The 27,777-nt window shown below is 51.4% G+C and overlaps 2 protein-coding genes across 5 annotated transcripts in view; one reads left to right on the top strand and one right to left on the bottom strand.

Moving 5' to 3' along the window:
• The first annotated feature begins 1,197 nt into the window (after positions 1 to 1,197).
• CCDC61 (coiled-coil domain containing 61) lies at positions 1,198 to 24,510 on the top strand. 4 transcript variants are annotated; one of them, XM_039251182.1, is made up of 14 exons: positions 1,198 to 1,233; positions 9,515 to 9,673; positions 9,902 to 9,984; positions 14,479 to 14,636; positions 15,752 to 15,913; positions 21,249 to 21,459; positions 21,558 to 21,640; positions 22,287 to 22,456; positions 22,579 to 22,654; positions 23,008 to 23,150; positions 23,236 to 23,314; positions 23,492 to 23,543; positions 24,034 to 24,112; positions 24,197 to 24,510. In XM_039251182.1, the coding sequence occupies exons 2-14, from the start codon at positions 9,526 to 9,528 to the stop codon at positions 24,292 to 24,294; spliced, it is 1,542 nt and encodes a 513-aa protein (XP_039107113.1). In that variant the 5' UTR covers positions 1,198 to 1,233; positions 9,515 to 9,525; the 3' UTR covers positions 24,295 to 24,510. The 4 variants fall into 4 exon arrangements, with proteins under 4 accessions (XP_039107113.1, XP_039107123.1, XP_039107103.1 ...); XM_039251192.1 differs by lacking the exon at positions 1,198 to 1,233 and adding an exon at positions 3,483 to 3,569; XM_039251172.1 differs by lacking the exon at positions 1,198 to 1,233 and adding an exon at positions 4,789 to 4,895 and having other exon boundaries at positions 24,037 to 24,112.
• Positions 24,511 to 25,049: 539 nt separating this feature from the next.
• PGLYRP1 (peptidoglycan recognition protein 1) overlaps positions 25,050 to 27,777 on the bottom strand; it is a 3,735-nt gene continuing 1,007 nt past the window's right edge. The window contains exons 2-3 of the mRNA XM_039245035.1: positions 25,886 to 26,007; positions 25,050 to 25,298 (exon numbers count right to left, since the gene is read on the bottom strand). Coding sequence (XP_039100966.1) covers positions 25,120 to 25,298; positions 25,886 to 26,007 — 301 coding nt within the window. The 3' untranslated portion in view covers positions 25,050 to 25,119. The remainder of the gene's footprint in view (positions 25,299 to 25,885; positions 26,008 to 27,777) is intronic.

Raw genomic sequence — 27,777 nt, 5'->3', positions numbered from 1 at the left:
TGCTCTAGTGGCCTACTCCACAAGCACCTGTATAATGGAGGTGAGTTAATGATTAAAAGAACTGAGCCAGAAGCTGGCCCGTGAACACATTTTCCAAAACGTAGCTAACATGAGTCAAACACTGTGAAAGGTTTCACACATTTCCAAAATATTTAGATGACATCACCAATACGGACTGGTGAAGTTGAAACTTTTTCTAAACGAGAACGACTAAGAAAAAGTTCCATCAAGCCTGCTAGAGGAAAAGATAATTTACTGTTCTCTTCTCTCTGTAGATCAGGATATTATGAAATAAGCACATGCAGCCAAAAAAGTAGGCGACAAACCACAGAGGTGTGTCAGGCAGTGAATTAATAAAAAACATTACGTTATCTTTTGGGATTGTGCAATGCTTGTGGTATTTGTCAGCTCTTTTAGATATGTAACTTGTTATTATTTCATATTCTAAACTTTCACGTTCATACCCAATTTTGTGTTAACTCTGTATTTCTTTTCTTAAGGAATGCTCCCCTTCCCTGCATCCCCACCAAATTCTATAAGCTCTATGAGTCCTGTTGATGACTCATTGGCTCAAAATAGGAATAGGTTCTCAAGCTGTGCGATCCCCAGGCAGCGGCTGTACCTCTCTGAGACTGTTTCCTTAATAGCAAAATGGGGATCATAGTAGCCCCTACACCGCAGAGTTAAGTTTAAATAAACCAAGGCCTTGGCTTGGAACTGCTTAATGCAGTCTTGGAACACACGGAGCAACGATAAATCTCAACCCGCCTTAACGCTAAGAACTTCTCCGCAGCTTCCGGACCCGCGGTTGCCAAGACCTGCCTGTGCGCATGCGCTCCCGGCTCTCCTCTAGTCCGCCCCTCCGCGTGGGAGCGTCCTATTCCGCTGCAGGGGGTGATGGGAGGAGTCAAGGGGCTACTTCCAGGATTTCCTCCCCCTCCGAGGAACAACCCTTTTTGTATGACTGGCAGCAGTAGCTAGCCAGTAAGAATTGGAGAGGAGACCGACGACCCGGCCCATTTAGGAAACGCTCATCCAAAGTTGGCCAATTGCAAGCTTCGGCGGGCGGGTTCTTCTCTGAGGCGGGACACAGAGTGACGGGCGTATGTTTTGACCAATGAAAACCTGGATTGGAGTAAACAGAACCAATCAGAAGCGAGAAGGCCGGATCTTGGGGCGGGGCTGGAGCTTCGGCAGTTGAACCGCTCGCGAGGAGGGGTGTCTGTGGAGAAGGTGAGAGGCGGCGGGAGTGGCGGGTGCGCGGGCCGGGGTGGCGATCCTGGGGGGAGGGGGGATGCTCTCGGGGAGGGTGGGCTGTGGCGGGCAGTGTACGAATCGAGATGCGGTGACCTTTAACACGGATAGGCGTTTTGATGAGTGTGAGGCAGAGGGCAGTGTATGAATCGGGGGAGATGTTTTGTATTTCTCAGGAGGGTCTTTAATGGGGAAAGTGTCTAAAGCAGGAGACAGCAGGTGGTAAAATACAGAAATGTCCTTGTAATATAGCCTTGCGATTTAATGGGAAGTTTTAAGGCAGGGGGTTATTACAGCGCAGTGTGAAGGAGTGGAGGTCCTTGCGATGAGTTACAAGCTTTGATTCCGGGGGAGGGCAGGTGAGGAACTATATTGAGGGAGGAGACGAGTGAGGACTCCGGGGATGAATGTGTGCTTTAACGAGCTGTGAAGGCATGTGACTGATGCACGTAGCGCTTGTTCAGGGCTTACTATGTGCCAGGTTTTGAATGAATTAACTCTTAAAGTTCCTAACAACCCTACCGGTGGTTAAGAGTGTGGGGTCTGGAGTTGGGTAGCCCGAGTTTAAGTGCTGACTTTGCTACTGGCCCTGCCGCTGACCGTCAGGGTGTCTTTGGACGAATTGTTTTTTTGTGCCTCAGTTTTATCATCGTTAGAACGACCTTGTCTCTTACCTGTCTATATCTCTCCCAGCCTCTTGGCTTCACATGCTCTTTATATAATGATGTCTCCAAATGCCTGTCTGCAGTCTGCATCTCTCTCCTGAACTCCAGACTCATTTATCCAGTGGCTGACTCTTCTCTACTTGGAGGCCCAACTGACATCCATGCTTTAGAAATGGTCCCAAACTACACTTGTAGTTTTCTCCCTTTCAACCTTCAAACCCAGCTGATGTCAGTTCCATTCTTCCAGGTACTTTTGGGAATTGTCCTTGACTCTCCCTTTTCCCGTGCCCACGCGCCCCCTGTCAATCAGCAAATCTCATGGGCGTGTCTTCACAACACTTCCAGAATCTACCCGTATCTCACCACCTCCCTTGCTTGCTACTGCTCTGACCCAGGCCATCACCTGCTCTTACCTGGTCTGTTGCAGTGGCCTCCTTGCTGGGCTTCTTGCCTCCACCCTTGACCCCCTCCTCCAGTTGGGGGTTCCTGTTGAAACGGAAGTCAGATCATGGTGTTCCCTGGTTCCAGACACCCCCATAGCTCCCACCTTCATGCAGTAGAAGTCCTTGCCAAGCCTGCAGTGCCCCACCAGATCCAGCGCCCCTTCCACTTTGCCCTTCGCTCCTGCCATTCTTCCTTGTTCACATTGCTTCAGCCACCCTGGCCTCCTCGTTGTTCCTCAGACATAGCAAATGCATTCCCACCCGGGGAATGTCCTTGCTCTCCCCTCTGTCAGGATCACATTCCCTGCGGACATCTACATGGCTTCTCCCTCACCTTCAGGTCTCTGTTCAAATGTCAAATCCACAGACAGGCCCTCAATGACCACCCAAGCTAAGATAGCCTCTGTTATTCCCTGGCCCCTTGTCACCTGGTTTTGTTTTTCTTCGCAACACTGACTCCTGCCCAACATATACCAGTGTTTGTTTATATCCACTGGCTTCTTAGACTCCCACCCTCTACACTCGAGTCTTTGGTCCATAAGGACATAGAACTCAGCGCCTAGAAGTGCCCACAGATGCTTAAGAAGTGTTACTTCTACCCTACCGTCGTCTCCACCATTTCGGGGGGGGGGCTCCCTGGGGTACTGGGAGAGTCCTGGTGGGGTGGTGGGGTCAAGATGGGGTAACAAACTGGGAAGACTGGTGTCCAGAAGTGGAAGATCCTAGATCTCAGGGCTAGGGGAGCTTGTAGGAAATGCAGATTCCTGGCCCCACCCCCCAAAGTTCTGCTCCTGTAGATTTGGGGCTGTGCCCAAGTCCTGCGTGGTTATCAGACACCCTTGGAGAAACCAGTTCAGAGCTTGGACTGGAGCTGTCTCATCATTAAACCTCCCCTCTGTGGCTGGCCTGCTGCTGGGCAGTGCTGGGGACCCTGGTGGTTGAGACAGCTCCTCACCTAGCCTGGGAGTCAAGGAGGGCTTCCCGCAGGAGTGGACATTGGAGCTGGGACCTGGCGACAAGGAGTGAGCTGAGAGGAGAAGACCGTTGGCTGTATCTGCAGTACCTGCAACCCCGTTTTCCATGGCATCTCGCATACATTCACAAGTTGCCCCTGATCTGTGCCAGGCCCACGGTGCTGAAGATACAAGAATGATCAAAATCTTGGGCTTCTAGTCTGTCAACGAATCATCAGCTAGTTGCGCCGATGGTAAACAGCTGACCGAGAGCCAGGCACTGTTTGAACCTCCTTCCGTGTATTACTTTAATCCCCACAGTCATCCCGTGTGAGATGGGAGCTCTTATTATCCCCACTTTACTGATGGGAAGAGGCCCAGAGAGGTTAAGTGCCTTGCCTTAGGGGGGAGCTGAAGCCAGGCGTCTCTGTGCCTCAGAAGCATTGGTGCTGGGAGGGAAAGGAGCAGGGAGTTATGGGAGGAAACAGAAGGTGGTCAGGGAAGGGTAGCTGGGTAATGTGGAGGGGGACTAGTGTGCCAGTCCTGCAGGGTTCTAGGCAAGCCTCAGTTTCATCCTCCGTAAAATGGGGGGATGGTTACGGCACCTGCCAGAGAGCGGAATGAAGGATGAGTCACTGGTTGATAGGTGTGCATAGTCCTTATCTAAGGCAAAAAGCCTTTGAGGGATAGTGGGGGAGGGGATTTGGACCCCCCCCCGGAGGGGGGAGGCTGCAGTGTGCCCTATGGAGGTGTGGATCCTGGGAGTCCTAAAAGGCTTTTGTGTTTATACATTCCAGGGGGACAGTGTGGAAGTCTCTGGTATATTCTGGGGAGTGCAGGGCAAACGGAGGGAAGTTCTAGCCCCCTAAAATTCACCCACAGGGTGGCGAGGTGAGCTCAGAATGGGGGCAAAGAGGGGTCACCCGGCCAGGCCAGTGTGTGTATGTGAGGTGGGGGGTACACTGCATAGGAGAGGCCAGCTAGGTCATGGCCAGGCTGGAATATGTGGGGGAGGGGGCAGGAGGGCGCTGCAGAGGGTGAAAATTACCACCGGGGGCGGGGCCGCCGTAGCTGGTGATTAACCCCTGCCTTGTGTGGGAGATGGTGATGTGGATTTGTCTGGGGGAGCCCAGCGTGGAGGATTCTCGGCTGCCACCGTAGGGCAAGGGCTGTGATATCTGAAACATCCCCGGAGCGCGGTTGGGAGGAGGAGGAGGAGGAGCCAGGGACCGTGAGGTAACACTGGAAACGGAGTGGGATGTCTTAGTGAAAGACGAGAGGGAGAGGGCTGGGGTCCCAAAGTTGAGTGGGCTTGTGCGTGTGTGCGCATATGCATGTGTCCTGAAGCCATGATGTCAAGAGGCCCGAGAAATGGGGTCAGATGTGTGGGCCACAGTGAGGCGTACACGCGCTGAGCGCCCAAGATTGAAGTGCTGACGTCACGGGTTGGCGGGGGCGGGGCCTCGAAAGCAAGATCGGGAAGCTGAGGCGGAGAAGAGGAGCTAGGAGAGTCTGGGGACTGGAATGAAACCGGCAACCAAGATGGGCCACTGGTCACAGAGCGAGGATGGAGGATGCAGGTAGAAGGACAAGGTGGGGAGTAGGAAGGAGGGAGGGGCTCGAGGCCTGGGGAATCCCAGAGTGGGGGGGGGGCGTGGGCAGGGTGTTCACGGAAGGCTCTGCAGGGAAGAGAGGTGGAAAATGTGGGGAGGGGAGAGGGGGTTTACATAGAATTTGGGAGGGCTCAGAATCCAGGTGAAATATGGGGGAAATGTTAGGCTGCAAAGGGGATAGACCCTCATTGTGGGGTAGAACCTGGAGCAAATCTGCAGGCAGAATCCAGGCGGAATAACAGGAGGGAGCAAAATTCAGGTAAAATATGGGGGAGAGCCCCAGGAGAAAATGGGGGTGGTGTACGGAGAAGGGAAATGTGGCCCACCCTGCCCCCAGTCTGGGAGAGCCGCGTGGCAGTAAGGGACTTGGGGAAGGGAATGGAGAGGGAACGTGGTAGGAGGGGTGAGGCTGGAATATGGAGGGAAGAAGGTTCTGGAGCGAGGAGGGGAAGGGAGTCCAGAATCTCCAGGCCCAGAATCCCCAGATGGGGAGTTGGGGTCTGGAAAGGAATGTGGAGGTGGCAGGGGTGTGGGGGGTTATTCCATCAGCGATCGTGGAGCGCTCACAACAAGCCGAGAAGAGGGGAGGAGAAGAGGGGGGCGGGCGAAGTTGGTGGAGGTGCGGGAGGCAGGTGTGTGTAAGGGGACAGTGGAATTCGGGGAGAATATCCACGGGCTTAATATCTGCAGACTGAGCTGGAGGCTAATGACATCACGGCAGTTGGGTGAGGAAAGGCTCTGTGATTTAGGGAGGGAAGGGCTGCTATTCTCGGAAAGAGAATGGGGAGCTTCTGTGGGGGAGTGGGGGAGGAGAGCAGGGCTGGGGTGGTAGTGGGGATGGGGTGGGACGGGCCCTTTACTCCTCCGTCTCCTCCCTGGAGTTTGGTACCGCGAGCCGGGTGGTGACTGGGGTGGTGAAGCTGCAAAGCTCCTGCGGTGTTCCGCTGGTGCCTCTGACGCCTTGGTAACCGGAATGGCGCGACCGCTGATTGGTTCGCGGAGCCGGAGGGGCGGAGTCGGAGGGCGGGGTCTAGGTCACCCGGCGGGGCAGGGCCGGCGCTGGGGCGCTCGCGTTGAGGACCAGGGGATGCGGGAATATGTTGAAATGTGCAGCTGTTTGTTTGCCCATAGGCCAGGGCTTCTCATCCCCACCTCTGAGTCTCCAGAGAATGTGAAAGTGCCCAATTGTGAGAGTATGGATTTCCAGGGGGATGAGGTCTCTCGATTTCATCAAACAATTCCAAACTCGGAGGGAGCCCCCTTCCCTAAATAACTTTATGAGCTTGAGTCTAGAGACAGAAGAATGTATGGGGCTTTGGCGGTTGTCGTTGGGCCTTTGAGAAAGGGGATCTGTGGATGCGCCTCAGGGTGGTATTCTGGGAGTCCTTAAAATTACTTGCAAAAGGCTATTCATTTATCTGGGGGGAGTTTAGCCATCTCATTGAGCTTATCAAAGGCACAAAGACTCTTAAAAAGGTTAAAGACCACTGACCTAGAGTTTCATCATTTTCTGGCCTCATAACGTTATATTTTCCAATATCAGCCTCTAGGAAGACTTCTTGGGGGAAAGCGTGGGGAGCCAAGGTTGTGGGGGAGAGAAGGAGACCAGGCATCGGAGGGATCCCCGTGATCTGGGTTGGGGGCAGTCCTGGGTAGCTCTGTCCCTGGGGCGGCTGTGGGTTTCTGCCGAGACTCAGTTTCCTCTTCCATAGGCTGGGGAGAAAATGGACTTGCCTTGTTTCTGTACTGCCTTTCAAGACACAACAACAAAGTACTACCACTACTAATGCCCGTGTGTATTGAGTACTTGCTGTGTGTCAGGCATTGCTCCACTTGTCCGAGGATTTTAACGTGATTAACTCACTTAATCCTTATACCAATCCAAGGCGATGAGCCCCGTTATCCTCTGGGCTTACAGAGGCCTGCCTGGACATCATCTGGCCCCTTATATCTCTCATCCCATCACACAGCCCTCTCTCCCTCCCTCATGCTTACCTTGCTGTTCTTAGAAGAAACCCGGCACATCCCATCGTGGAACCCTCCCCTGGCTGTCCCCTTTGCCTGGACACTCTTCTCCCAGATATAGACCGATCTCCCTACCCCTCTCCAGGCCTCTGCTCAGAGACCCCTGCCCTGGCTGCCTCAGCTAAAAGAACAACCCCTACTCCAAGCATCTCCTTTTTCCCCACTCCTTGAGGTTTTTTTTTTTTTTTTTACATTTTAAAAAACATTTATTTGATTTTTAAAAAATTTTTAACATTTTAAAATTTATTTTTGAGACAGAGCATGAGCGGGGGAGGGGCATAGAGAGGGAGACAGAATCTGAAGCAGGCTCCAGGCTCTGAGCTAGCTGTCAGCACAGAGCCCTACACAGGGCTCGAACCCACGAACTGTGAGATCATGACCTGAGCCGAAATTGAACGCTTAACCGACTGAGCCACCCAGGCACCCCGACATTTGTTTGATTTTTTTTCATCTTTTTAAAAATATTGTCAAGTTGGTTTCCATATAATACCCAGTGCTCATCCCCACAAGTGACCTCCATGCCCATCTCCCCCCTTCCTCTCCCCCCCACCCCCATCAGTCCTCAGAACATTTGATTTTTGAGAGAGAGAGAGAGAGAGAGAGAGAGAGAGCATGAGTTGGGGAGGGACAGAGAGAGAGGGAGACAGACTCCGAAGCAGGCTCCAAGCTCCTAGCTGTCAGCACAGAGCCCCACGTGAGGCTCAAACCATGAGATCATGACCTGAGCAGAAGTTGGATGCTTTACCGACTGAGCCATCCGGGTGCTCCCCCCTCCCTTTTTTTTTTTTTTTTTTTTTGACATTTTTATACCTCTGACTGTTGCCCCCCTCTTGAGGGCAGGGGCATAATCTGGTTTCTCATCATATCTTCAGCACCCAGGATGTGCTTTAAAGATAAGAAATCTGGGTCCAAGAGAGATTAAGTAACTTGCCCATGTGCGTGCACGGAGCTGAAGTTAGACATGAACAGAAGCAACCTGGGGCTTTCATTCTGAACAACCCGCTAAAATCCAGGGTGAAGGCAGAGATCTGACCCTGTCTTCCACCACACAGAACTAATGGCGAATAGTAGCCCTAGTGGCTAAGAAGGTACTTATGTGTACAACAGAGTGATTAATAAAATCAATTATCAATTCAGTCTACGTAGTACATGGCACTAACCGTTCTCTCTGACTTGGACCACTTTCCCTAGATAGCCACGTGGCTTACTTCCTTCAGTTCTCTGCCCATACATTACCTCCTTAGAGAGGCCTCTCCTGACCTATTTTTCCTTTAATTTTTTAAAAGATTTTATTTTTAAGTAAACTCTACACCCACCCAGCATAGGGCTCGAACTCACAACCCCGAGATCACCCATTGCGTGCTCTACCGACCGCCTCCGGACCCTCTATTTAAAATCTGCCTTGGGGCGCCTGGGTGGCTCAATCAGTTAATCCTGACTCTTGGTTTCAGCTCAGGTCATGATCTAGCGGTTTCAGAGTTCGAGTCCCGTGTCGGTCTCTGCACTGCCAACGCAGAGCCTGCTTGGGATCCTCTGTCCTTCATTCTCTGCTCCTCCCCCATTTGCACGCAAGCGCACTCTCTCTCTCTTTCTCAAAAAACAAATAGACTTTAAAAGATAAAATAAAATCTACCCTGCCTGTTGGCGCCTCAGTGGCTTAGTTGGTTGAGAGTCTGATTCTTGATTTTGGCTCCAGTCATGATCCAAGAGTCATTGGATTGAGCCCTACTTCAGGCTCTGTGCTGCTCATGGAGCCTGCTTAAGATTCTCTCTCTCTCTCTCTCTCTCTCTCTCTCTCTCTCCCCTCCCCCACCCCACTCGTCCGTTTCCCCTGCTCACACTCTCTCTCTCTGTCTCAAAAAAATAAAATAAAATAAAAATTTAAATCTGCCCTGCCTGACCTCAGTACCCTCTGTCTCCCTTTGTAGCTTCATTTTTCTCCACAACTATTTGAATGAATGAATGACTGAATAATATATAATGAGCATAAGGATTAATAAATTAATATCAGTATATTAATCATGATTCACTTGTTGGAAATCGTATATTCTGTTAGTGCCCGTTGGGCACGGACACAGTTGTAAGTGTTTTTATGTGTATTGTCCAATTTAATCATCATGACAACTCTCTGAGGTAGATTCCATGATCAAACCCATTTTGCAGATGAGGCCATTGAGGCACAGAGAGGCAGTCTCTTTCCTTTTATTTATTTATTTATTTATTTTTTAAATGTTTATTTATTTCTAGGAGACAGAGAGAGAGACAGCGTGAGCAGGGGAGGGTCAGAGAGAGAGGGAGTCACAGACCGAAACAGGCTCCAGGCTCTGAGCTGGCAGTCAGCACAGAGCCCGACGCGGGGCTCGAACCCACGAACCGCGAGATCATGACCTAAGCGAAAGTCGGACGCTTAACCAACTAAGCCACCCAGGCGCCCCAAGGCAGTCTCTTTCCTAAGGTGTCAAAGGTAGTACATGGTGAAGCCAGGATATGAATCCTGGCCTCCCAGCCTTGGAGCCTGGCCTCTCAGCTGCCCTGGGTCTCTGTTTCATCCCTCTCTGCAGCGACACCAGCCATGGACCAGCCAGCTGGCCTGCAGGTGGACTATGTCTTCCGGGGTGTGGAGCACGCTGTCCGGGTGGTGGTTTCTGGACAGGTGCTAGAGCTGGAAGTGGAGGACCGGATGACGGCCGATCAGTGGCGGGGCGAGTTCGACGCCAGCTGTGAGTGTGCCTGCCTGCTGGTTTCACCCGTTCTCCCCTGGGATCACCTTCTCCCCGAAGAGGAGGCCCATCTGCCTCTTCTTCCAGACCGAAGGTGGGGAGGGGGTGGAGGGCTCCTCCCTCAGGCCCGAGGCACTGGAGCTCCGGGGAAAGTTGAACAGCTTGGATGCATTGCTCTTGTGCTGGGAGAGTGGTCAGACTTCAGGAAGGACTTTTCTCTCCACCCAGTCATCGAAGATCTGACTCACAAGACAGGGAACTTCAAACAGTTCAACATCTTCTGTAACATGCTGGAGTCGGCTCTCACCCAGGTAGGGGCAGGTGGGGGCGGCTAGGGGAGGTTTTGGATTTCTTCTTCAGGATCCCTCGGGGTGGGTAGATGCCCATTTGATGTATGCAAGGCCCTCTGCCTTCTCTTTCCTTAAAGGGACAGGACTATCTTTTTCTTCTTTCCCAAATGCAAGTGGTTTATTTTGATTCTAGTGATAGTTATCCTAATATAGAAAATTCCTGTCACAGAGAAATGTAAAGAAGAAAGTAAGAATCACTCGACTCCCAATACTCATTCTGTGGAAATCGCTCCAACCATTTCACCACTTCTCTGCTTACTTGTGAAAGTGTGTGTGTGTGTGTGTGTGTGTGTGTGTGTGTATTTGCAGATGTATAATTTTATATAGTTTATGTATTTCCCACAGTATTTTATAATCTGCTTAAAATTTTTTTTTAATGCTTATTTTTGAGAAAGAGAGAGAGAGAGACAGAGCATGATTGGGGAGGGACAGAGAGAGAGAGAGAGAGAGAGAATCCTGGAGCAGGCTCCAGGCTCCAGGCTGTCACCACAGAGCCCCATGTACGGCTCAAACCCATGAACTGTGAGATCATGGCCTGAGCCAAAGTCAGATGCTTAACTGACTGAACCACCCAGACACCCCTCTGTAACCTGCTTTTAAAACATCAAGCAATATGGGGTGCCTGGGTAGCTCAGTCGGTTAAGTGTCCAACTCTTGGTTTTGGCTTAGGTCATGATCTTGTAGTTTGGTGAGTTCAAACCCAGCATCCAACTATGCGCTGACAGCATGAAGCCTTCTTGAGAGTCTCTCTCTCTTCCTCTCTGCCCCTCCCCAACTTGCGCTGCCTCTGTCTCTTTCAAAATAAATAAACTTAAAAAGTTAAAAAATTTTAAATAACAGATTAAACAATATTTTATAAAAACTTAGTCCCATCAGTGAGTGTAGCTACTCATTCACTTAATTTACTGAGCGTGTACAGTGTGCCAGGCACTGTGGTAAACACTGGGTTACAGCACTGAACAAAAGAGACAAAATTCCTGTCCTTTATGAAACTGACATTCTAGTGGGAGAAACAGAAAATTGAAAAAATGTATAATGTCAAGTAGTTAAAAGTATTACTAATAAGGGGAAAAAAGTAGGTCAGAAGTTAGAGTGGCAAGGATGCTACTTAAACATTAAAAAATTTTTTTATTTTTTAGTATTTATTTATCTTAGAGAGAGAGAGAGACCTAGCATGAGCAGGGGACGGGCAGAGAGAGAGGGAGACACAGAATCCGAAGCAGTCTCCAGACTCTGAGCTGTCAGCACAGAGGCTGTCATGGGGCTTGAATTCATGAACTGAAAATTTTGGCCTGAGCCAAAGTCAGCCGCTTAACCAACTGAGCCACCCAGGTGCCCTGAAACTGACAGTCTCTTATAATCTCTCTTCTCTCCCCTACTCCAGACTGTTAACACTTTATGTGTATGTGTAGGCAGTATAGCACAAGGGTCAAGAGCATGAACTCTGAAGTCAGACTCATTATTGCCACTTACTAGCTGGGAGACCTGGGCCAGTTACTTCCCCTTCATGCCTTAGTTTTCCTATCTGTAATGTGCAGATAAAGTAGTCCCTATTTCACAGTGTTGTGAAGATTAAGTATGTTCTATGTAAAAACCTTAGAATGGTGTCTGGCTCATAGTGTTTCATAGATATTGTCTATTTTTATTATTGTCATCAACTTGTGAGTTTATCATCCTTGTTAGTGGTTGCTTAGTATTCCATTGTACTCATTCAGCATGATTTATTTATTTAACCCTGCGGATCTCTGGTTTTTGGTATCATGACCCCTTTATGGTCTTAAAATTATCGAGGACATCAAAGAGCTTTTGTTTATGCAGGTTTTATCTATCAATATTTGTTTGCCATATTATAAATTAAGTTGTTACATAAATTAAAACAGAATAATTTAGGGGCACCTGGTGGCTCAGTTGGTTAAGCAACCGACTTTAGCTCAGGTCATGATCTCACGGTTCGTGGGTTCGAGCCCCGCATTGGGCTCTGTGCTGCCTGCCAGCTCAGAGCATGGAGCCTATTTCAGATTCTTTTTTATTTTTATTTATTTATTTTTTTATTTATTTCTAGGAGAGAGAGAAAGAGACAGCGTGAGAAGGGGAGGGTCAGAGATAGAGGGAGACACAGACTCTGAAACAGGCTCCAGGCTCTGAGCTGGCAGTCAGCACAGAGTCCGACGCGGGGCTCGAACCCACGAACCGCGAGATCATGACCTAAGCGAAAGTCGGACGCTTAACCAACTAAGCCACCCGGGCGCCCCTCCTATTTCAGATTCTGTATCTCCCTCTCGCTGTGACCCCCCTCCATGCTGTCTCTCTCTCTCTCTCAGAAATAAATAAAACATTAAAAAAAATTTAAAAAAGAATAATTTAAAGATGTTTATGAGTTAACTTAAAATAGCCATAATAAACCTTCATATGTTAAATTAAATAACATTTTAATGAAAAAAATACATTTTCTAAAACAAATTAGTAGGAAATACAGGATGGTTTTACATTTTTGCAAATCTCTTTAATGTCTTGCTTAATAGAAAACTGCTAGATTCTTTTTTTAGTTTTTTAATAATTTTTATTTATTTTGAGAGGGAGAGAGAGCGAGAGAGAGAGCACACACACAAGCAGGGGAAGGGCAGAGTGAGAGAGGGAGACAAAATCCCGAGCAGGCTCTGCATTGTCAGCACAGAGCCCGATAAGGGGCTCAAACTCCCAGGCTATGAGATCATAACCTAAGCCGAAGAGTCAGACGCTTAACCAACTGAGCCACCCATGTGCCCTGAAAATTTCTAGATTCTTATATGTGCCTCTGTATTGCGTCTCTTCCGATATGGTTTTTTTTTTAAATGTTTATTTTTGAGAAAGTGCAAGTAGGGGAAGAGCAGAGAGAAAAGGAGACAGGATCTGAAGCACAGGCTCTGCGCTGACAGCAGAGAGCCCAATGCGGGGCTCACACTCACCAGCCTTGAGATCATGACCTGAGCCGAAGTCAGATGCTTAACTGACTCAGCCGCCGAGGTGCCCCTGTTATGATATGTTTTGGTTGAAGTATATACAGAAAAATCTCCCTCACATAGATATGCAGTTGGAAAAGGGAGCCCTTTAATTGCTTTTATCAGATAATTATGTACTTCCTTCTTTGCTAACATATTAAAATGAAACAGGAGGTAATTTCTCAAAGGTTTGTTGCAGTTTGGCGTCCGAGAGCCTATCAATGAACTTTTTGTATTATATTACATTAAACTGTATTGATGTACCTTGAACTTTGCTTGGATCTTTTACCCATTTTATAATATCATGCATTGGTCATTTGGAAAATACGGTTCAATGCATTATGTACGTCTTTTGAATGTTGATGCGTATCTTTATATAGTATCAGGAAGTCACACTTGTTAATATCTTCACCGATCTCTCCAAGGAAGTTCTTTCAACATCCAGAAGCTCTCAAAGACACAGTGGCTGATACAAGTTTTCCAGAATTCCAGTTTTTGCTTTGAAGTCTGAATTTTCTCATTGGCAACAAATACCGCTAGCTGTTTTTCTTGAAGTGACAGGCTGACTTTGTTCATTTTTTGAGAAAGTGCCTGCCAAACATCCAAGTCTGAATAACTGTAGTTTTGTCTGTCAGTCATTCTTTCAAGTAAAAATAGCGTGCCGTGAAAAAGTGGCTAATTTAGCCCCAAACTCCATTATACAAGTGTTCTTCCCGAGACAACTGCCTGTCCTACTTTGGAACGCAGCACAATGTGTATTTCCCATTTTGTCACAGAGTAGTAAAAAGCTGTGTCCCTGAGGATAGAGATTCGCTAAAAGTAATGATTTTTACTGCTTCATCAGGACCATTTCTAGGTTCGGGGCACCTGGGTGACTCTGTCCGTTAAGTGCTCTTAATCTCAGCTCAGGTCCCGAGCTCAGTCAGGGTTGTGAATTCAAGTCCCGCGTTGGGCACAAAGCCTACTTAAGAAAAAAAGAAAACAAGCATTCCTATTTTCGATTTCCAGTTTTATGTGTGCTTGTTTCTTCTGGGCCCCCCACTGAGAGTGCAGGGCAACAGAGAACACAGTTTGTGCTACTGGGTAACCAGCAATTTTACCCACCATTACTTTGCAGCATCAGTGTAAATGCCAACGGAGAAAAAAAGGGCGCGTGACAGCTTAGTATTATTAGGAAAATTGTCTTGACCTCATGGACTCCCTGAAAGGGTCTCCAGGGCACCCAGGGGTCTTTGGACAACACTTGGACAGCACTAAGCTATCCGCCATGGTTGAGCATTTAGGTTCTTCCCAGTTTTCCCCTCGGGTGTCCATGTGCCAGCGCCTGGGGCAAGGCCATCTTTGTCATCTGTCTCAGGGTAGGAAAGGCCCCACTAGCCCAACGAATGGATGGAGTGTGGCCTGGCTCTGTGGGTTGTGTGCTCTGGGTGTGGCCATGTTGGGTCTCCTGGCATTTCCTCCGATCCTCTTCCAACAGAGCAGTGAGTCGGTCACCCTTGACCTGCTGACCTACACAGATCTGGAGTCCCTGCGGAATCGCAAGATGGGGGGCCGCCCAGGCCCCTTGGCCTCGAGATCCGCCCAGCTCAACTCCAAGCGCTATTTGATCCTCATCTACTCTGTGGAGTTTGACAGGTGGGGATAAGGGACTTGGCTCCAGGCTCAGGGTGGTGGGCAGTGGGCATAGTTAGAACTCAGAAACCCCTGAGGGCAAGGTGGGGGTGTTGCCTTTGGGATCGTCAGTGTTGGGATTTGTATCATTTGGCATTGGGTTTGGCTATAAGTAGCAGAATGACTGTTACCAGTGCTTTAAACAAACAATAGTTTATCACACAACAAAATGTCTAGGTGGCTACTACCCAGCGGTTTCCTTAGGGACTCAGGCTCCTTCCGTTTTGTTTTTATTTCCTTTTGTCACCCTTAAAGTGTTGGCTTTTGGACCTCATCCTTATCTCCTCATGGCCACAAAATGGCTGCCGGCCCTCCAGGCATTGCTTCTGTATCAAAGCAAGAGGAAGAGAACGGGGCTGTACTTGCTAATTGCATCTACTGTTTTTGTTTTTGCTTTTGTTTTTAAACCAGGAAAATAAAAGTGTTCCTAAAAGATGCCCAACAGATTTCCTATAATATTTGCCCAGAAATGGCATTGTTGGCCTTTCCCTAAAATTTGGCCACAAGTGGTCCTGTGCAGGGGATGCTGGGAAAATCAGTATCTGGCTCTTTAGCCTGTACAGTGGGAGGCAGTGAGGGAGGAGGAATGGCTGCCGGGCAGCCAGGGGATAGTGTCTGCCCCATTTGCTAATGGCTCCTGGATTTTCTAGCGGGAAGTTGTCAGTCCTATGAACATAGCGACTGGTGGGGCAGTTACTCAAGACACCCTACCATTTCCTCTGCTAAGAGGTGACGCAGATCAGGCCATTCAGAATCTGCCCCTATGGAGTCAGAAGCAGGACTTCTTGGTGGTAACATGATACTAGTATTCCCTGTACCAACGGTGTATGCTGAGGAGGTTAATTCAGACTGCACCCGGCCGGTCAATGCCAATGGCTCCAAGATTGCTATATAAGAGTCTTAGGGATGGGCAGCTGGTGCAAGGGGTCTGGGCGCAGGGAGGGGGCTGGAAGCTGCATTTAGAACCTAAGCCTCCAGGAACATGAGTCTGTTTTCCTACTCGAAGGCTCTCAGGGTCTGGCAGGTACCCTCGGGTGGATTCTTGGCCTCTGAGATGCCACGGTTCTGATCCTCCCCAGGATTCACTACCCGCTGCCCCTCCCGTACCAGGGCAAGCCGGACCCTGTGGTTCTGCAGGGTATCATCCGCTCACTGAAGGAGGAGCTGGGCCGCCTTCGAGGGCTGGACGGCCAGGATGCTCGGGACACCCGGGAGACTGAGATCTGGCACCTGAGGGAGCAGTGAGTCCAGGAGGCGGGAGGCGAAGGCGGTTGGGGCTGGGGGAGGGGGGAGGAGGCATCCCATCAGTCTCTGCAGGGCCCTATGCTCCGCGCTAAGGGGGGCGTGGTGGTCCCTCGAGCAGCAAACGCTTATTCCGAGCCCCTCTTCTGTGCCTGCCTTGTGCTGGGTGGTGCTGGGGACACAGCAACGACTGAGCCAGTCCTGGCCCTGCCTTCCTGAGACTCCAGGTCCAGTGGGGGAAATAAGCCCTGTCTGCAGACAGTGAAGATACACAGTGGATGGAGTTTGGGAAGCCCGGCGGGGGGGGGGGGGGGGGGGGGGGGACTGGAGCCTGCCGGGTAAGGGAGGGGTGTTCCAGGCAAAGGGAACTTTGTGTGCAAACACGGGAGGGGGTGGGAGGTGGGGCTATATTCAGCGTCTCTTTTGTGCCGAGCCCCTCCCTGCCCTCACATCGTGGCCAGCCCAGGGGGCAGATACACGCTGATCACAAAACCATCCGGGAATAGCATTGCTAGCGGAGATGGCAGAAAAGGGACTCTGTGCTCTAGGAGGCTGTGATAGGAGCCTGCTGGGGTCTTGGGGTGGGTCAGGTGAAGTGAGTGCGGAAGAGTGTTCTAGGCAGAGGGAACAGCACGCGTAAAGGCTTTGTGTTTGGTTGGTTTGCCTCGTTCTGAATTGCAAAGGGTAAATTCAGTGTTTTGCCAAAAATGTAGGCATCTATATGTTTTTCAGATCCTCAACTGATTTAAACTTGCCAGGTGACAAGAGCTGTTAATATATAGCATTTTTTTTTAAGATGAAAAAAACTCTAAGTGTATTTATTTTTGAGAGAGAGAAAGAGCACAAGGTGGGGAGGGGCAGAGTGAAGGAGAGACAGAATCTCAAGCAGGCTCTACATCATCAGTGCAGAGCCCAGTGTGGGGCTCGAACTCACAAGCCATGAGGTTATGACCTGAGCCGAGATCAAGCGTCGGACGCTCACCTGATTGTGCCACCCGGGTGCCCCTAATATATAGTTTTAGTAGTTACTGATGATCAGTGGCTAGATAGATTTTTCATCAGAGTTGGTTAATGGTAATGATCTAATTCTATAAATTTCTTTTGCTTTTGTTAGCTGAAAGTTTTCAATAAAGAAACACTTTCTCTCTCATCATTTATTTGGTTTCCCTGAGATACATTTCCTATGGGAAAGGCATGATTAAAGCTTGGGGTTTTTCCCTTTATTTAACTATTGTCAGAATAACGAGTTGGTTTTCTCAAATCCTCCATGAAGATCAATGAATCTTGTTCTGTTTTTACTATCATTATGAAGTCATGAATTTAAACTTAATTGATGCTCTGCTGGTTTCCTAGGGCTGCTGTGACAAATTACCACAAACTTGGTGGTTTATAACAGCAGAAATTTATTCTCTTACAGTTTTCTGGAGGCCAGAAATCAGAAATCCCTGGGCTGAGATCAAGGTGTCAGCTGGGCAATGCCCCGCCCCCCTCCCCCCCCCAAGCTCTAGCACAGAATCTGTTTCTTGTATCTTTCAGCTTCAGTTGGCCACCATCATCCTACACTGTCTGCCTCTGTCATCAGATTGCCTTCTTCTCTTCTGTATCTAACCTCCCTCGACCTTTCTTTTATAAGGATACTTGTGATTATTATTTTTTAAAGTTTTTTTTAATGTTTTATTTATTTCTGAGAGGGAGAGAGAGAGAGAGAGAGAGAGAGAGAGCGTGAGCAGGGGAGGGTCAGAGAGAGAGGGAGACACAGAATCTGAAGCAGGCTCCAGGCTCTGAGCTAGCTGTCAGCACAGAGCCCGATGCAGGACTCAAACCCACGAACTGTGAGATCATGACCTGAGCTGAAGTCGGATGCTTAACCGACTGAGCCACCCAGGTGCCTCTATTATTTTTTTTTAATTTAATGTTTTCATTTATTTTTGAGACAGAGACAGAGTGCAAGCCAGGGAGGGTCAGAGAGAGAGGGAGACACAGAATTCAAGTAGACTCCAGGCTCTGAGCTGTCTGCACAGAGTCCAATGCAAGGCTCAAACCTGCAGACTGTTGGATCATGACCTGAGCCAAAGTAGGTGCTTAAGTGACTGAGCCACCCAGGCGCCCCAAAAAGGATACTTGCAATTGTATTTAGGGCTCACTCTGATAATTCAAGATAATCTCTTCATCTCAAGGTCCTTAAATTCATTTCATTTCATTTCATTTCATTTCATTTCATTTCATTTCATTTCATTTCATAGAAAGAGCACAAGTGGGGGAGAGGGGCAGAAGGAGAGAGAGAGAGGAGAGGAGAGAGAGGATCTTAATTAGGCTCCATGTTCAGTGCAGAGCTTAACGTGGGGCTCCATCTCACAACCCTGGGATCATGACCTGAACTGAAATCAAGAGCCAGATGCTTAGCCAACTAAGCCACCCAGGTGCCCCTCAAGATCCTTAATTTAATCGTATCTATAAAGTCTTTTTGATGAGGCATGTAAGTTAACATCCACAGGTTTGAGGGATTAGGACATGGGTATAGTTTGGGTGACCATGATTCAACCGACCACAGATGCATTTTAGTGTGTTATTCGTTGCAGATATTCTTTTCGAATTTCTTACCTTCGGCCCGTAGGAACACCCTCATGTTGGCTTCCTTGTTTTCTGGCATGTCAAGATGTCTCAGATTCTCCTGTGCCCTTCCAGCCTTAGAACTAGTAGAAGTAATTTCTTCCAAGGAGCTCTGGTTTCTTCTAGTGGGAAATTGTATTTAGGAACCACAATCTGGTCATTAGGGATGCTCATTGCCTTTAAGTTAACATTACTTTTAGGCCTTAAAAGTTTTTTTAATATTTGTTTATTTTTTGAGAGAGAAAGAGAGAGAGAGAGAGAGAGACTGTGAGTGGGGAAGGGACAGAGAGAGAGGGAGATACAGAATCTGAAGCAGGCTCCAGGCTCTGAGCTGTCAGCAAAGAGCCTGATGCAGGGTTCAAACCCATGGAGTGTAAGATCATGAGCTAGGCCGAAGTTGGACGCTCAACCAACTGAGCTACCCAGGGGCCCCTACCTTTAGGCCTTTTTAGTGGAAAGAGCCAGAGTGTAGATTCATTTTTGGAAAGAGAAAAATGATGTCTTTGCTATCTGACCTCTTTGGTTTGTCATAATAATGTCTTTTCTCACAATGAAAATCTTGGTTTCTAGTAATAGTAATATAATTATTTGCTTTATCCTAACAACATCGATACGATTACTGCTAATAAAAGTACTAAATGAAGTTAAGATTTCTTTGTCCTTAGGCTATCTCCTACTTCTAAAATAAAGCATTTGTTTTGTTTTGGCCACTTGACATAATTCTCCAATATGCCACCAACTTTGATACACAGTTAGATCTATTTGAGTGAGTTTCTTTTATTTTTTATTTGTAAAATTTTTTTGTAATGTCTTCTTTCTTTCTTTCTTTCTTTCTTTCTTTCTTTCTTTCTTTCTTTCTTCCTTTCTTTCTTTCTCTCTCTCTCTCTTTCTTTCTTGACAGCATGAGCAGGGAAGGGTCAGAGAGAGAGGGAGATACAGAATCCGAAGCAGGCTTCAGGCTCTGAACTGTCAGCACAGAGCCCGACGCAGGGCTCAAACCCACGAACCGTGAGATCATGACCTGAGCCGAAGTTGGACACTTATCCGACTGAGCCACCCAGGCGCCCCTGAGCAAGTTTCTTTTACAAGTTTTAGGGGTTGATTTGTTAAAATCTATTTAAATACAATATTTTCATAGTTCCAAAGTCAAAACTGAAAAAGAAGGCAGAAGGGGCGCCTGGCTGCCTCAGTCAGTAGAGCACGCAACTCTTGATCTCAGGGTCTTGAGTTCAAGCCCCATGTTGGGCATGGAGGCTACTTAATAAAAATAAAAATTAAAGAAACTAAGAAGGTACATTTAGTGGGGTCCAACTTTTGTCCTTCCTGCCACTGGTTTCTCCATGATAGGTAAGGTATTTTTTTTTTAGGTTTTGGTTTATCCTAACATATTTTTGGAAATATGAACATAATATAATTTATAATTCCCCTCTTTTCTTTAACATAAAGAGATGTAGTAAACATTGTTCTGCACTGTTTTTAAACTTCTATCCTAGGGGTACCTGGGTGGCGCAGTCGGTTAAGTGTCCGACTTCAGCTCAGGTCGTGATCTCACAGTTCGTGGGTTCAAGCCCCGCATTGGGCTGTGTGCTGACAGCTCAGAGCCTGGAGCCTGCTTCGGATTCTGTGTCCCCCTCTCTCTCTGACCCTCCCCTGCTCATGCTGTCTCTATCTCTCTCTCAAAAATAAAAAAACAAAAACAAAAAAACCCACTTCTATCCTGGCCATCAATTGGTGACAGGATATAAAGCTCTTTCTCCTTCCTTTTTCTAGTTATGTGGTGCTCAATTTACTGGATATATCATAGAAATTCAGCTTACTTTCTGTTGGCGTACATTTTGGTTATTTCTACCCTTTTCCTATTCCAAATAGGGCTGCGGGGTGCCTGGGTGGCTCTGTCGGTTAAGCCTCCACTCTTGATTTCTACTCAGATAAAGATCTCAAGGTTGGTGAGATGGTGTACCCCTTCCGGCTCCACACTGACAGTATGGCACTTGCTTGGGATTCTCTCTCTACCTGTCTCTCTGCCCCTCCCTCTCTCTCTGTCAAAATAAATAAATAAACATTTAAAAATAGTGCTGAGGCGCCTGTATGGCTTAATCAGTTAAGTGTTGGACTTTCCATTTTGGTTCAGGTCATGATCTCGCGGTTTCCTGGGTTTAAACCGTGGGTTCGAGCCCCACCTCCGGCTCCGCACTGACAGTGAGGAGTCAGTTTGAGACTTTCTCTCTCTCCCTCTCTCTGCCCCTCCTCTGCTCCCGCTGTCTCTGTCTCAAAAATAAATAAACTTAAAAAAGAAATAGTGCTGCAATGAATAGCCTTGTGTATAGATCTTTTTTTTTTTTCCCAAGGAAGGTTTTGAGAACAGTAGTGACCTGCTCTGATTTGCATTTTACAAAGAATCTGGTGAATAGAAGGCCTGGGGTGGGGGGGGTGGGGGGAACATGTAAGGCCAGGACCTCAGGGCTAGGCTTTCAGGGTACAGAGAAGGGCAGTTTGATGATTTATTTTGGAATTAAATCTCACAGGGCTGTAGCCTCGCCGTGGGATGCATGGGGGTGATGTGGCCATGTTCCTCCTCGCTTGGGGCAGGTGGAGGAGGAGGGATGGTGGGGCTGCATTCCGCTTCCGGGCAGGTGCCCACAGCCATGGAGAAGGGAGGATGCATGGGATCGTCTGAGCCCTCCTTCCCGGCTCCGTCGTCTTCCCTCTACCCTTTCTCCCCAGGGTTTCACGCCTGGCATCTGAGAAGCGAGAGCTGGAGGCCCAGCTGGGCCGATCTCGAGAGGAGGCTCTGGCCGGGAGGGCGGCGCGCCAGGAGGCTGAGGCGCTGCGTGGGCTCGTCCGCGGCCTGGAGCTGGAGCTTCGGCAAGAGCGGGGCCTTGGTCACCGCGGGGTCGCCCGCCGCAGCCAGGATTGCCGGCGCCTGGCCAAGGAGGTTAGGGGGCGGGGCGGCCGGCGGGGCCGGGGTGGCCGGTGGGGCGTGGACCTCGGCCTCAGTCTGGGCCTTTCTGCGCCCCTGTTCCCTCCCGGCAGCTGGAGGAGGTGAAGGCGTCGGAGCGGAGCCTGCGCGCCCGGCTTAGGACCGTGAACAGCGAGCTGGCCGTGTACAAGCGGGGGTGAGGGGCGTGGTCCGGGGTGGGCGGGGTCTTGGAGCCGTGACTGGGGGCGGGGCGCTTGGGCCTGGGTGGGCGGGGCCCAGAGCATGTGGGCGGGGCTTGAGTACAAGGGCTAAGAGTGTGCGGAGACGGAGGGATGGAAGGAATCTAACGGACTGCACGGGGCTGAGTTAGACACGGTGGGCGGGGCCTGTGGAGAGATGGGCAGGGCTTGAAGCGTCAGTCAGGAGGCCGGGCCTAGATATCAGGACCCGGGGAAGGGTGGAGCCTGAGTCTATCCTGTAGAGCGAAAGGGCGTGGCCCAGCTGGCTGGGCTCCGGATGTCTGCTGTTACTGCGGTGGGCGACGGAATTTTGGGAAGGATTTCTAGGGAGCGGTGGGAGACCTCAGGAAGAAGGGTCCCGGTGAAGGGGGTTTGTTAGGATGTAGGGTAGTGACAGACGGGTTCTTCTGGGGGCGTCCTCTGGGGCTCCGAGAGGGGCAGGAGGCTTGGGACAAGGTATCTGTGAGGGTCGTGTGCAAAGACGTGAATGTCTACGAGTTGATGGTGGGATGGACCAGAAGGTTCGGAGATCGTGTGATCCGAGGAGAGGCCTGAGATAGGAGCTGGCGGGCGGGAAATTGACAGTGGGTCGTGCGCTCCCAGGAGACGGACTCCGCCGGTGGTGCCGCCCCGGGTGCGGGAGGATCGGGCTTCGTCGTCGCGGGAGCGCTCCACGTCGCGTGGTCGCGGTGCCGCCCGCTCTTCTTCCCGGGAGAGCGGCCGCGGGGGCCGGGGTCGAGGCCGCCCCGCCCACCCCTCGCCCTCACCCACAGGTCTGTGCCCGGCGGGCCCAGCCCTGCCCTGCCTGTGGGAGGAGGGGGAATGGACTAGAGCTGTGGAAGCCTGATCCTATGACCCCAGCCTCTTCTCTGCACACTCTCCCATCCCATCCTAGGTGGTCGCGTGCCCCGTTTCGACCCCACAGCCTTTGTGAAAGCCAAGGAGAAGAAGCAGAGAGAGATCAAGATGAAGTTAGCGCACAATTCCTCTTTATCTGCCCATAGCCCTGGCCCGTGGACCTGTGCCCTCATCCATCCCGGTCTCCCATCTGTCACCACAACTGTCACCTGCTCCATCCCTCCCCTAACTGCTCCTGCTTTTCACCTGAACTCCACCTCCTCTCCTGACCCTCCCCCCCCCACCCGTCCGGCTTCCTTGTCTCCCACCACCACCTGGTCTGTGTGTGCCGCGTGCTTTTTCCTTACTTAGGCCGTGTGACCTCAGCTGAGTCACTGGCCCCGGCTGTGACCCATAGGGGCGCAGCGACGCCCTTCCCTAGCATCAGCTGGGCGCCCGGGTGAGCGTCTCCTTTCCCGCTCCGCAGGCAGCAGCAGCAGCGGAACCGACTGGGCAGCGGAGGAAGCGGCGACGGGCCGTCCGTCTCCTGGTCTCGTCACACTCGGCCGCCCGCCTCCGTGACCGGCCGAGGGGACGCGGCTAACCGCTCCCGAAACCGCAGCTCCTCCGGTACCTGGGCTGCGGCGCGGGGCTGGCGGGAGGGCTGGGCGCCCCTGGCGAGTGCGGGAGGCTTACACTCTCCGTCTCCCCCTAGTGGACAGTTTCCGCAGCCGCTGCTCGTCCGCCAGCTCCTGCAGCGAGTTTGAGGATTTCTCTGAATCCCTCCCGAGAGGGTAAACCTTGGGCTGGGGGAAAAGACCGCCTCCACACGGGTGTCTGGGGAGGCTGGAAATAGTCCTTTGCAGGGAAATTGGGTGATGGAGGCTGGAGCCTTGAAACCACCTGGGAGGGTGAGGTCAGAGGTGCCCAAAGGCTTCTCTGGTTGGTCTTTGATTACTGTCTCCTGGCAGCCTTCGCCGCGGGAAGCCTCCCAGCCCCAGAACCTGGAGCGGGTCCAATACGGTGAGTGTCTTTCCCCAGACCCTGGAGGAAGAAAGGGCAGCATGAAGCTGCCAGAAAGAAGCCCCTGTCCCTTTACCCCGTGATTCCATTGTGCGACAATCAGGTGGCAGGGGTGGCTCAGAAATGCTTCCGTCGCCAATGTTTTGAGACCATTGGATTGGAGGGGCGGTGGGCGTGGGGTGGGGACGGATGATGGTGGCCAAGAGCACCAGTGCTAGTCTCAAATTGCCAGGTCTTAAAACCTGCCCGGCCCCCTTCCCGTGTGGACCTGTGTGTCCTCAGCCTGTTTTTTTAAATCAGTTAAATGGGGATGGTAATCATATTCACCTCAGAGAGTTCTTTCCGGTGAAGCTCCCAGGAGGTGATTTTGCATCCAGAAAGTGTGGGTGTCAGCCCTTATTTTTTGAGGTCCTCAGGTTCCGAATTTCCAATGGATTTGGGAGACAGGACCAGAGGGAGGGTACTTAACCCCCTTTCGTGCCCCCTCCAGCAGAAAAAGTCCACCCCTCTGGAACGTGGCCGCCATCAGAGACGCCTGGCCAATTCGGGGGGCTGGGTCCCTATCAAAGGTGAGCCTGGGACTCCACACCTCCCCTCCCCTGCCCCACAGTCTGAGGACAGCCCCTAATCCCACACCTCATCTGCTCTCACAGAGTACAGCTCCGACCACCAGGCAGCGGACATGGCCGAAATAGACGCCCGCCTGAAGGCCTTGCAGGAATACATGAACCGTCTGGACACAAGGTCGTGACCTTGGACAGGGAGTACCGCCCCTCCATCCCCCCACCCACTGCTGGATTCGGTGTGGAGGGGCGGGGCTAGTGTGTCCTTCCAGCCTGGCTCAGGCTCCTCCCCTGCTGGTGCTCCTGGGGTCTCCTGTGTGTGAAGCCCTTACCCCTCCCTCCCCACCATGCATTGCATGCTGGGAGGGGAGGGGATGTGTATTTTGTAAATAAACAGATTTGCCCTTGGGATCCTTCAGCTTATGACTGAAGGGTGGGGCTGGAGTGGGGAGAAATGAGGATTGGGTGAGGGATGTCATTGGGTGTATTTCTGGGCTTGTCTATGACTGGGAGGCACTTTGGGGTTCAGGGGCAGGAAAACCTTCCACATTCCCTAAAGCAACGAAAGGGGGGGATCTTAGGGACGGTAGTGAGCAGCTCATCCCCAGAGGGTCCAAGCAGAGATACTGCACAGGATACCTTGGGCTGAGTGGTAGAGAAGGGGTGTCCTGGAGCACGGTCCACTGCCCCCCCACCCCGATCCCCCTGAGCTGCCATCGGTGACAGTGACACGAGGGCCACCTTGGTGCTGATTCTTGTGCCCTGACTGAGACCTCTGGGTTCTGAGCTGTGATGTCGCTTCCAAGCTGGGATCACCGGGGTCTTAGTTCAGGGTCGGGGCCTCTGGGTTCCGAGCACTAGCGAGGCCGGAGGGCTGGAAGGGAACAGGGGGGGTCTGGTGGCACGTGGAGAGGGAGGGGAGGCATGGGGTGGCACACAGGAACACAGTTTGAGCTGAATCTTTATTGGAGGGGAGAGGCGGTGGGGTTTCTGGGTGTGGCAGAGACCGGGCCTCACTCATGGTAGTGCGGCCAAGTCCGGATGATTTCATAGAGCTGGTCCCCTGGAGAGAGCGTCCGCTGCACATCTCGGTGTCCCTTGACCTCGTACGTGGGGCTCAGGGCTCCCTGAGCCACACCGCAAGCCAGCAGACTCCGGGCTGCCCTGATTGCACGGGGCGGGGGGGACCGCTCTGGGGGAGACAGAAGCAGGAGTTAGGCTGGGGCTTTGTGCGAGGACAGAGGTAGCGTGGGGTAGTGGCTCCAAGTTCCACAGTGGCCCGCCGGGACCCAGAACGGGGTCTGCCAGTCCCCCAGCAGGGACTCAACCTTATTGTGCCTCATTTTCCTCATCTGTGAACGGAGAGGGTGATGGCACCCGCCGTCCACAGGGCTGTGGGACAATCAAATGAGTTATTTTAGCTCAGACCCCCACAGAACGGTGTCTGGCACCGGTTAAGCCCTCCGCAAGTGTCAAGATCATAGCTCATTCTGCCTCCTCTGCCCCCAGACCTCTGGGCCCTACCCATGCTGGTGGCTGTTAAGCACTTCTTAGGTGCCATGGACCCGGCCTAAGAACTTTTATGGAACGAATCCTAGCCCAAAAAGTGGTGGAAAAGAAACGGTTATTATCCACAGGAGGAGATGAGGCTCGGAAAAGCAGTCACGTGGCCAAGGTCACAGAGCTGGGAGGTAGCAGAGCCTCCTAAGGATTCCATACTGCGCCGCGCCATCCCCCAGACCCCAAGTCGGCCCTCCATCCCCACCGCTGGACACTTACCCATATAGTTACCCATGAAGGTGATGCCAATGGACATGGGGTTCCAGACGGCACCCGAGTGGTCGCCCTTGATGTCCCAGCCCCGGCCCTCATACACAAGCCCGTCTTCTCCAATCAGGAAGCTGCGTGGGTGGGTGGGAGGGTGGGCTGGCTGAGTGGGGGAGGGTGTCCTGGGGGAGGACTCCCTCCCTCCTCCACTCACCCTGCCCTCTACTACTTGCACTCAGTTTCTCCCAACACCCTCCCTCTTACCGCCCCTCGTCTTCTGAAATAACAGCAATGCCTCTGGCCCCGCCAGGTGCCAAGCATGGCTCTTCAAGCGCCATTTTTCACCCTCCAGCAATCCTTGAGTCAGTACTGCCCCCATTCCGCAGGCAGAGAATCAGAGAGGTGGGGACATCTGCCTACAGTCACACAGCCAGAGAGAGGACAGAGCCCAGATTTCCCCCACTCCCCTGGGGCCCTGGTCCTCCTACCCACGTGATCCTTATTGGGGGCTTTCTCCTGCCTCCCGGGAGGATTTGTTGAGGTGAGTGTACTGTCCTCCCCAGTTTAAGCTAAGGAAGCAGAGACTTAGAAATGGAGGGGACTTGCAAGCTCATGCCCCAGAGACCCCTGCCTCTCAGAACTCTCTGCTGAGAAGCTCTTCTGCCCTTGGCCCCTTCTGCTTCCTGCTTCCCATTCCCTGCTGGGTTACGCGGAGTGACAGGATCTGGGACTCAAGGACTGGCGACACAACCAGACACAGACCCTGGAGCCCCCGCCTCTGCCCCGTGGAGGTTTCCAGTCCCGGCGGCAGACCCTTAGGACTCATTTGACGTGTCTTGATTGGACGAGTCTGATTTGGCACGTTGGCATTAACCAGAAGGTCAGCATTTTGATGTTGTACATTCTGCTGCCTCAGCCCTCAGAGGCTCACTTGTGAGAGACAGAATGTTGGAACTTCAGAATCCTGGGTCCTAACTCTCCCACACAGGAGGCCAGACTCAGACCGTGGCTCCGGTGAGACTAGAAATTCCACAGTGAGGCTGGCCCCCAGGACTGGGCTGGTTAAGGCGCTGCCCCAGCCCCAGCCCCTAGTATAGGCAATGGGCACTCCCTGCGTTTGCGTGAAACGGATGCATCTCATTTAAACCTCCTCACCTCCAGCGAGCGGCCCTTCTTATAGGTAAAGAAACAGATTCAGAGAGAGAATGAGATGTGACAAAGAAGTTCCAGACGGTTGGATCAGACTCTAAATCCTAAAATCTAGGGCCTCTAGACTGGATCCAGTGAGGTCCCCAGGGTGCTCACCCCCATCCAAGCTCTATTTGAAAGCCTCTAAGAGTGGAGCCTGGCAACCTGGGTTTCCAGTAAGGTGCTTCCCGAGGTCTGAGAACCTGCAGGGTTCAAAGTTCAAAGGCTGCGGAAGCCCTTGCGTGGGACTCCCCGCCTTTTACCCCGGAAAGGGAGCTGGTGGGTCCCGGCCTTTGTTTCTGCCGTCACCCACCTGCAGCCTGTTCTCCCCATCGCCGCCAGGGGGAGCCTCTTGCGCCTAGCAGGCTCGCATCACTCCCGTGGCTCCCGACGTCCTGGCCTTGCCGTGGCCCACAAGGCCTTGCGCCACGTGGCCCAGCCTGACCCCCTCCTCCTCATTTCCTGTCGCTCCCCCCAGCTCCCTCCAGCCATCCTGACCTCTGGCCTTCAGACATGACCCCCTCGCTTGGCCTCACAGCCATTACCCCTGCTGAACCCCTAGCTTACCACTCTTCCGCCCGCCCCCCAATCCAGAGCCCCCTCAGGTCCCCCTGCTAACTTTTCTCCATTGCTTCCATCACCGTCTAAATTCACCCGGTTGCCTTTGTGTGTTTCCCACCCGTTCCTCCTTGGCGGGGGGGGGGGGGGGGGGGGGG

This window comes from Hyaena hyaena, unplaced genomic scaffold (assembly GCF_003009895.1).
Source record: "Hyaena hyaena isolate Hyena2069 unplaced genomic scaffold, ASM300989v1 scaffold_9, whole genome shotgun sequence".
NCBI classification, from domain to species: Eukaryota; Metazoa; Chordata; class Mammalia; order Carnivora; family Hyaenidae; genus Hyaena; species Hyaena hyaena.
This window is presented reverse-complemented; position numbering and strand designations above follow the sequence as displayed.

Coding starts and splice junctions, on each gene's coding strand:
- CCDC61 (XM_039251164.1), top strand. Junction 15,914..21,248: donor ATCTGGCACCTGAGGGAGCA/GTGAGTCCAGGA, acceptor CTTTCTCCCCAG/GGTTTCACGCCTGGCATCTG. Junction 21,641..22,286: donor CTGGCCGTGTACAAGCGGGG/GTGAGGGGCGTG, acceptor GTGCGCTCCCAG/GAGACGGACTCCGCCGGTGG.